Source organism: Neophocaena asiaeorientalis, unplaced genomic scaffold, assembly GCF_003031525.2.
Source record: "Neophocaena asiaeorientalis asiaeorientalis breed wild unplaced genomic scaffold, Neophocaena_asiaeorientalis_V1.1 scaffold45, whole genome shotgun sequence".
NCBI classification, from domain to species: domain Eukaryota; kingdom Metazoa; phylum Chordata; class Mammalia; order Artiodactyla; family Phocoenidae; genus Neophocaena; species Neophocaena asiaeorientalis.
In genome coordinates, this window is record NW_020174642.1 from 11,824,696 (window position 1) to 11,833,884 (window position 9,189).

A 9,189-nucleotide genomic window follows, 5' to 3' on the forward strand; every position below is an offset into this window, starting at 1 on the left:
CACACACACACACACACACACACACACACACACAAGCCCTGGAGTTCTCTCCCACTGTGTTACTTTGTTTTCACTCTTTGCTAAAGTGTAGCGAATCCCAACCTGCTCTGCTCTCCCCAGAGCTTCCCTCCTCCCACCTTGGGTGTGTCCACGTCCCGTCCCTTCACTCTGGTCCAGGTCAGGCCCTTCCTCCCCAGCCTTGTCTGTACGGGGCTACTGAGTGAACAGATGGGCGGGCAGTTCGGCAGACCCCTCCCTCCTGCAGAGTCCAGACCCTCAGACCAGGCTTGGATTACCAGGACCCTGCAAAGCCTTAGGTCATGTTTCGGGAACACATCTCAGAGTCTCAGGGACCTGTGGCCTCAGGAGCTGGGCAGGTGGAACCGATGCCCTGATAATGGTCTAGAACCTTCTGAAGGACAGGGTGAGATTCTTCAGGGAGTCGCCTAGTTTTGTGAACAGGTGGTCTCTAATCAGGGCAGGGTGGGTCCAGGGCGCGGCTCCTGGAGGTTGTACACATGTGACAGGGGCGTTCCTTCACCTCCCTGACCCTTGGTTTCTTCTATGAAGTAGGGACGTTAGGGCGAAAAGCTAATGCAACACTGAGAGTTAAGGCACTTTTCACAGCCCCTGGCGCCGAGAAGGGCTCAGTGAACGGGGCTACTTTATTCACGTTACAGCCCAAACTGCACCTGTGGGCTCAGAGCTGCCACAAGGCTGGCTGCTGGAAGTGCCCTGGGCCTGCGGCCAGTTCTGAGGCTGCCTGGGTGCCCAGCCAGGTGGGAGTGGAGAAGGCAGAGGAGTGGGGAGGGGAGAGGTGACACAAAGTGGCTGGAGGTGTGCAAAGACATTCCAGAAGGTTCCCAGGCCAGGAAAGGAGGACTGTCTGTGAGACTTTGACTCCAGCCGGGAGCACCGTGGGGCTGGGGTTTTGCGGACTCAGGGCGGCCTCTTTTGTCGCTTGCTCTGGACAGTGGCTGTGGGTTTTCAGGTTACTTTCCTGCTTCTCTGTGGGGAGGGGGTGGGCGTGGGAGGGGTGTCCTAGTGGCCAAATTCCTGACCGGACCGAGAGGGGGCGAGAGGGGGCCAGGCCTGGCCTGAGCTGGGGAAGGTAGCTTGACGATCCCTTAGACGGGGGTCTCGTCCTGAGGCCCTTCTTCCAGCTGCTTCCCCCTCTCTTCCCAGGGGTGGGAGCATTTGCCTCGCCCGCCCCCAGGCCCCGCTGCCCAGGACCCTGCAGGCCCCAGCTGATCTAATGACAAGTGTGGGAACGGAGGAGGCGGGCCGCAGAGCCAAACCCCAGGCAGGGGCGGTGGCTCATGGCTGCTTCGTTGGAGGTGCTGGGAGGGCTGCACAGAGGAGGTGGCCCTGCTCATTGCAGCTCGGCGGTGCCTCGTCTTTTCACCATTTGTGAAAGCACGTGTCCTCTCTGCAGACTCTATAAAGAGCTCCTGCTAGCAAGAAGGGGTTGGCCACACGAGAACAGAAACAGGCAAGACACTGGAACGGTCCACCCTCGCAGAGGCTGTCCAGGTGGCCTGTGGCTTACGTCATACCCGAAACAGCATGTGTCATCAGGGAAACGCAGGGGAGAAGCCCTGCAGGGACCACATACAGCCTCCGGGATGGGGACCAGCATGGCCCGGCGCTGGGGGCGGGGCGCTCTGAGCCCCCGGCCACGTTGCTGATGGGCGAGGTGGCCACAGGCGCCTATGGGCACTGTATGGCAGCACTGTTGGTGGCTGCTTGCACACCCAGTGACCCGGGAGTCCTTTCCCGGGAGATATGGAGCGTTATTTCCAATAGCCCCAAACCGGATCCCTCCAGAAGCCATCAGCGGTGGACAGGTCATAAACTGTGGGAGTGCACAGGGGACTCCCGCATGGCAGCGAGCGCAGACACAGTCGCACGTGACCTCGTGGGGCCTCACAGATGCCCGGCCGAGCGAAAGAGGCCAGACGCAGAGGGGACGCTGTGCTGTCATTTCCTCATCTAATCGGCACCCTTGGGAGGCAGGGCAGTGGGTGTCTCTGGCAGGGAGGGTCCCGGAAGGCAGAGGGGCTGCTGGGCGCTGGGCTGGATCTGGTTCTGACCCGGGCGCGGTGACCCAGCTGCGGCTCGTGGGCATACATCCCGGGGCTGCCTGCGACAGGAGCGCTGCCGAGCTAGTCGTGCTCTGTCTGTAACGCGCTACCCTGCAGGCCCCACAGATCGTGCCCGGGGAGGCATCTGGGCACCCCGGCCTCTCCCCTGACACCCCTGACCCCAGCAGACCCTGGCTTCGTCCCCCAAGGCCCTGGGGGTGGAGGGGCCTCTGTGCTCAGGACCCCTGGGCCCACTTCCTGCCAGATGGGCTTTTGGCCGAGATTCCACGTGTCCTGCTGCTGTGGGCGCCCTTCTCACGCCTGTCCCCTCACTTTCAGGGCTACGAGGGCCTCGTGGAAGGGGGCGAGAACATCAGGCCAGCCAACTGGCTCAGCGTCTCCAACATCATCCAGCTGGTGAGGCCCGCGGCCCTTCCCGCCATGAGCACGCGTGTGCACCGGGGACATGCACACAGGCACGTGGAGGGACGCACGGAGGGATATGCAGGCGCAGACACCACATGCACAGACACACAGGGACACACAGAGGACACAGAGACACACACATAGAAACACACAGGCACACAGAGGACACAGAGAGGGATACACAGGTGCATACACCAGACACACACAGAGACACACACATAGAAACACACAGGCACACAGAGGGACACACAGAGGGATACACAGGTGCATACACCAGACACACACAGAGACACACACACAGGCACGCAGGCGTACACACCATCCCTCAGGGGCTTGGCTCCCGGCTAACTGGCGTCCGACCGCCTTGGAGATGCGGGAGTGGGAAGTCCTGGGGGTGCGATGGCCCCGGAATGTCTCAGCTTCCAGCTGCGGGCTCTGGGAGGGGAGGACACCCTGGAAGAAGCATGCTTGGCCTCAGCGGCCTCTCTGCGCCTCCCCCGCCTTCCCCTTCGTCATCCTACTTACTGAGGGTGGGGTGCCTCGCGCCTCGCTGGGGCCAGGGGTTCCTAGGAGCGGGAGTCTTTGAACCAGGTCGCTGTAGGGAGACCCGAGTCCTCCCACAGAGCAGGGCCCGCTGTGGGGCACCTGTCACCTGTGTATCCTAGACCACCAGCTGATACCTGCTTATTTAAGAGGCCTGTCGTCGTCACACGCTATGTATGGGTCAGCGGAGCAGTGGGTGACGGGCCTGGACCCTGGGTCATCCAGGCACAGCCAACCCTGCCGTGTCACCCCCACTCCTGCCCAGGGTGGACGTCCCCAAGGGACCGCGCGCTCCAGGCGCTCGTGGGAGCGGCCCATTTGCTGAGCCCTCGACGGTCCAGTGAGGCACGGACAAGCCCTGTTCTTCATCAGAGCCCCCCACCCCGTGTCCTTCTGCTCTGGTGCGGTGCTCCCTGACCCCCGTCATGGGTGGGGCTGCAGCCTGGGTGCCGTGTCCTCCACCCCAGGGGTCCAGGGAGGGCAGCCATCACGCCTCAGGCCTGGATCCAGCCGTTGCTCTGCTCTGGGCCTGTGTCTGAGGGTGGCTGTGGCCTCTGTCCTGAGACCACCCTGGGAAGGAGCCTTAGGCCAAGTGTTAGCTGGGGTGTGAAGCTGAATGAAAGGTGGGCAGGTGAGGATGCGGGCTGGTGTGTAGAGACGGGTGGGGAGCGTAGAGCATGGGGGCAGCGGGGAGGGGCGCAGGGGGAGGCTGGGCTGGGCCAGGGCCAGCTCTGATTTGCGTTTTCCGTGAAGCCTGGGGCCCGGGGCCCAGCCCGGTGCTCTCGGTGGTCTGGGGAGCAGTACGCTGTCCCCACCAGCTGGCCGAGCGCAGGGGCCGGCAGTTCTGCCTGTGGGCAGGGCCTGGGGAGCCTGGGCTGAGGCTGAGCCGGTGGCAGGGGAGGGGGGCCACGCGGACGACGGCATGAGCTGCCCAGGCACGTCCCTGCGTTGGTGCCCGGCGGGCGTGTGTGCGTGTGTGCACGCCTTACAGACCTCAGAGCTGCTCATCCCTTACCTGTCGAGCTCCCCGAGCCTGACGGTGGACAGTCTCCTCCTTGCACACATGAGGAGAAAGTCCAGGGGGTTGGGGCAGGGGGAGGCGGACACCTGCCCAGGCTTCTGAGGGGCCCCTGGACTTGGCCCTCCGTTCCTTGGGGTCTCCCAGGCCGCCCCGGCCCAGTACCCGGGTCCCTCTGGCGCGCCCCGTTGGCCCAGGCTGCCCCTCCTCTGTGCAGGGCGGCACCGTGATTGGCAGCGCCCGCTGCAAGGCCTTCACCACGCGGGAGGGGCGCCGGGCAGCCGCCTACAACCTGGTCCAGCGCGGCATCAGCAACCTGTGCGTCATCGGAGGGGACGGCAGCCTCACGGGCGCCAACGTCTTCCGCGGCGAGTGGGGCCGCCTGCTGGCGGAGCTGGTGAGCGAAGGTGGGTCGGCGGTGGAGCAGCTGCGGCCGGGAACAGGCAGGACCAGAGGAAGCGAGCTGCTGCGTGGCTGCTGGCCGGGGGGTGGGGGCCTGGCCCGAGATCAGGCGGACCCTCGGTGGCTCCAGGAGCCACGGGCCCGGGTCTGGCTGGTAGTGAGGCCTGTGGGGACCCAACGTCAGGGGCCCCCAGGCAGGGCTGTCCTCCTGGTGCTGGATGGCAGCTCCCAGGCTGACTCACCTGCGCCGGGAGTGATTCATTCCCCAACGCGGGTTACGGACTTGTCACAGTTTGCAGAAGTGTGATAGTTAAAATTTGGTAACATAAGACACAGAGTCCTGGGGGGTCACCAGTCGGAAAGTGACCTGTTGGAGCTTCGTTGGTTCTGTGCTGCTCGTGGGGGACCTGGAAGTGAGGCGTGCACTCTCCAGGGCTCCCCTGGACGTCTCCCAGAGGGTGACAAGTCTGTAATCAGTGGTTCAGCCACTGCCGCCCGGCCCCAGGACCCCTGCTGCAGGACCTGGGGACCTGACCAGGCTGCACTGCCGGGTGGGCAGGGGGAGGGGGTGGGGATCGGGGTCCGGGCCCCATGTTGTGGCCAAGGGGGCCGGGTGGGGCTGCTGCGGCTGCACCTGGGCTGGCCTCCTCCTTCCCAGGCAAGATCTCACAGAGCACGGCTCAGACCTATTCGCACCTGAGCATCGCCGGGCTGGTGGGTTCCATTGACAACGACTTCTGCGGCACCGACATGACCATCGGCACGGACTCGGCCCTGCACCGCATCATGGAGGTCATCGACGCCATCACTACCACCGCCCAGAGGTGAGTGAGGCCCGCAGCCCCCCGCCCAGCCAGACCACCAGGCAAGAAAGCTTGGGATCCCGTCTCCCGGCGAGGGGCTGAGGCTGCCCTTCTGCAGGGTCAATGTCAGCGTAATTCCATCCCTAGGAGCCTGTACTGGCTGCCCCCAGCCCCCGTGTTGGGGGAGACTTACAGCGGGGTGAGCAGAGGGGCTTGGGGGTCTGGTCCCCACCCTGCCAGGTTGTCCCGAGCCCTAGGTGGGCAGTGGCTCTGACAGGTCTCCTCTGGCCCTGGGGCAATGGTGTGCCCCCACAGGGGTTCCTCAGGCTGCTGGCTAGTGACGGCCAGGCCCCAGCAGAGTGAATGGCCTTCAGCCTTAGGAGCAAAGATCGGTGAAAACCAGCGTGAAGCTGGCCGTGAGCCCGAGACAGAGGTGGCCCTTTGCCCAGGGCCTTGGCCGCCCTGGGAATGACAAGGGCTGTCTGTTGCTCCCACGTCCTCTGTCTCTCCTGGGCACGCCCTTGGCGGCGCTGGGGCCGTGGGTGGTGTGGCACGAGAGGCCAGGCTTCGTGGCTCAGCTCCGCTCAGGGGGACTTTGCACTGATGCCATCTGCCCTTTCCACGTCCACAGCCACCAGAGGACCTTCGTGCTGGAGGTGATGGGACGGCACTGCGGGTGAGAGGGCTGCCCGGGTCAGCCGGGGGCCCGGGGCTTCGGGGCAGTGGGACCAGGGTGCAGCGCCTCCAGGGCTCCGGGCACGTGGCAGGTGCTCACTTGACACTGTGGGTGTGAGAGCCGGGGTGTGGGGAGTCCTGACTGTGGGGCTGGGTGCCGCTCTCAGAGCTGTACCTCCCCTGTGACCCAGGGACCGGGGCCCGTGGTGTCGGGTCGGGGCCCACCTACTGCAGCCCCTCCCCCTCCTGCCCCTCCAGATACCTGGCCCTGGTGTCCGCCCTGGCCTCGGGGGCCGACTGGCTGTTCATCCCTGAGGCGCCGCCCGAGGACGGCTGGGAGAACTTCATGTGTGAGCGGCTGGGTGAGGTGAGGGCCAGGGGGTCTTCTCCCAGGGTGTCTGCCGTGAGCTGCGTGGCCCGTGTCCCCCACGAGAGTGTCCCTGGGGTCACGTGGCCAGCTTTGGCCGATTCACTTCCCTCTGGTTCAGCAAGCATCTGCAAGTATCCCCCCCGAGGGCGCCAACGCCCATGGACACACGCGGGGGCTGCCGCAGAGGGGCCTGAGGGGCACACTCCCCACTGTCCCAGGCTCGGCTCTGCGTGGTCAGTGCTGACATGGTCGGGGGGCAGGAGCGGGGACACGGTCAAGCTGGCTCCCTCGGGCCCTGACCGCTGAGCCTGGGCAAGGGGAGGTGGCTTTGTGAAGATGGGTGGACGGGAACCTAGGGCAGGGGCTGCAGCAGAAGAGGCTGTGGAGGCAGGAGCAGATGGGGGTCTGAGGCCTCATCCAGGAGAGATGAGCAGGGGTGCCTGAGACGGGGGGCCTGGAACGCGGCTCTCCAGGCCCTTCAAGATGGAGCTGGGGGGCTCTGGCACAGAACAGGCAGATACTCTGCCCTGGGCATCCCCGAGGCCCCCCAACAAGGATAGGCTGGCCCCTTGCCTAGGCCAGTGGTGGACGGGAGGGCTGTGACGCGGGGGGAGAGGCGCCTTCAGATCAGGGGTCGGGGGGCACTCGAGGGCTGTGGTCTGGATTCAAGGCAGGGGAGCCCCTGAGGCTGTACACCCAAGTTCACACTCGGGCCCAGTCTGGGGCCCTAACGGGCTGTGTCAAACCCCAGTGTCCTCTGCATCCTGGCCCAAGGGCAGGACGAGTGTGGAGGCTGCCCGGGGCCGGGCCTTTTGTTTGTTCTGTTGTCCTGGAAGGTCAGTGCCAGGCCCTGTGTTTCCTGAGGGAGAGGCGGGCGGCCCGAGGCTGGCTCTGGAACGTCCCTGTCCCCGTGTGACCGCGGCGGTGGCATCACTCCCGTCCGCTGCCGGAGGCTGCTCTCCCCACCTCCCACTCACACCCCAGGGTTTTGTACCCCTGCCCAGGGCAGTAGGAGGGGCTGAGGGCCATGACTGACTTCTGGAACCTTCCCCAGTGAAGACAAGGGTAGGGCCGAGCTGAGCCTGGCAGCAAAGCTGGCCAGAGGTCTCTGTCCTCTCCTTGGGGGGAGTCCTTGCACCCCCGGGTGGCCTTGTGACCTCGCCTGGGTAGAGGGGGCTCTGGTGGTGATGGTCTCTGGCTGACCTCGGCCTTGGCCTACTCGCTGAGAACTTGGGGCTGGGTCTTCCTGGAAGTGGCCTGGCCTCAGGCCTGGCCTTATATCCTGGTTCTTTGCTGCTCTGTGTAAGGCCCTCACCCCACCCCGCCCCGGGGTTCCCTGAGCTTCAGTTTCCCCACCTGTTACGTGCAGGTGTCACCCTCTGCCCTGCCCACCTCCTGGGCTGCAATGAGTGAGGCTGAGGGAGGTGTGGGCTCTTCTGGCTGTCTCCCTTCACTGCACCGCCCCCACCTCCTCCAGGCAGCCCTCTGCTCCTGGCTCCCCTGCCCCTCTGTACCCGGGTCTTGCAGGAGCTGCTCCGACCCTATCTTTCTCTCTAAGTCTCTCCGGGTGCTGTGGGGCAAACATCTGAGGCTGGTGGATCAGAGTGAATCCCACAAACATTTGTTGAGGAAATAAATAAACAAAAAGTACTTTCAAATCCCCAAAGAGCTTTGCCTTTGCAACAGTTAAGTGAGGCTAATTCGTCCGTCACCAGCTGATGGAGGAAATCTTCCCACAGTCTGGGGAGGGGGAGGGGGAGGAGGAATCCTCCAGTCCCCCAGTCTCTACCCCCAGGAGGGGCAGCGGGGTCCTGGTTCACCCACCTCAGTCCACCCGTCGCCCACATGAGCCCCGCGGCGTGGACCCCGGGGAGGGCTCGCGGCTCACGGCCGCGTCTGGGGCGGTGTCTGCGGGCTGGCTGCTGAGCCCTGCCGTGTCTCTGACCCAGACTCGGAGCCGAGGGTCCCGACTCAACATCATCATCATCGCCGAGGGCGCCATCGACCGCAACGGGAAGCCCATCTCATCCCGCTACGTGAAGGACGTGAGTGGGGGCCCCTGGGTCAGGTGGGGTGGGCGGGGCTTTGGGGAGGGGGCTCCCCTTTATCTCCAGTCCCCAAATGCTCTTGCTGGGGCCCCACCCCCAGCTCCTGGAGGGAGCTTTCTTGTCCCTAACCATTGCCAGATGTGGGGTGGGTGCAGCCGGGACCCCTGAGAAGCCCTGGCCCCTCTGAGGCTGAGGTGTGGCTCCCGCCTGCTGGGAACCCCCAACCCTCTGGTTTCCAGTCTTCATTCAGATCATCCCCCATCCTAGGAGCCCTGTCCAGCCCCCCAACAGTGTCCCAGTGACAGGGTCCAGCCCCTGCCAGCCCCCCGTTGACAGGGGAGCCCACTGCCCATCCAGCGCCAGATTCATAACAGAACAACTTTGGGGGGAATCCTTCGTCCCTGTGAGCGGCACCCATCTGCCGGGTTCTGCCCAGGGCCCTGGGCCCCCGTCCCCCAGTGGGGCACAGCCCCTGGGAGCCTCCATGCTCCTCACTTTGGCCGCCCACCCTGTCCTTGAGTTCCCAACCAGGTTCTGCCCGGAGCCGGCCCCTCCGCCGACCCCGTGCGCCCTGCTTCCTGCCACAGTTCCTGGCAAGGCCTGACTCACAGGGGCTGGAGACCATGATGAGCTCCTGCAGCCGGCACGTGTGGGAGCACACGCCCACACACTCACATGGAAACACACACCCACACAGGAGCACACGTGCACACGCTCAGGCTATAGGCGTGAACCCTGGGCTGGCTCTGTGGGGCCCCTGGGGAGCTGACACCCTGAAATCCCTGAGGCAGGGTGGGAGGGGGAGGGGAGAGGGCTGGGG

The 9,189-nt window shown here is 64.9% G+C and overlaps 1 protein-coding gene across 1 annotated transcript in view; it reads left to right on the plus strand.

Annotated features, from left to right (window-relative positions):
• Nucleotides 1-9,189, plus strand: part of PFKL (phosphofructokinase, liver type) — a 26,183-nt gene that overhangs the window by 6,808 nt on the left and 10,186 nt on the right. The window contains exons 3-8 of the mRNA XM_024758255.1: nucleotides 2,424-2,501; nucleotides 4,289-4,478; nucleotides 5,132-5,297; nucleotides 5,908-5,952; nucleotides 6,210-6,318; nucleotides 8,271-8,366. Coding sequence (XP_024614023.1) covers nucleotides 2,424-2,501; nucleotides 4,289-4,478; nucleotides 5,132-5,297; nucleotides 5,908-5,952; nucleotides 6,210-6,318; nucleotides 8,271-8,366 — 684 coding nt within the window. The remainder of the gene's footprint in view (nucleotides 1-2,423; nucleotides 2,502-4,288; nucleotides 4,479-5,131; nucleotides 5,298-5,907; nucleotides 5,953-6,209; nucleotides 6,319-8,270; nucleotides 8,367-9,189) is intronic.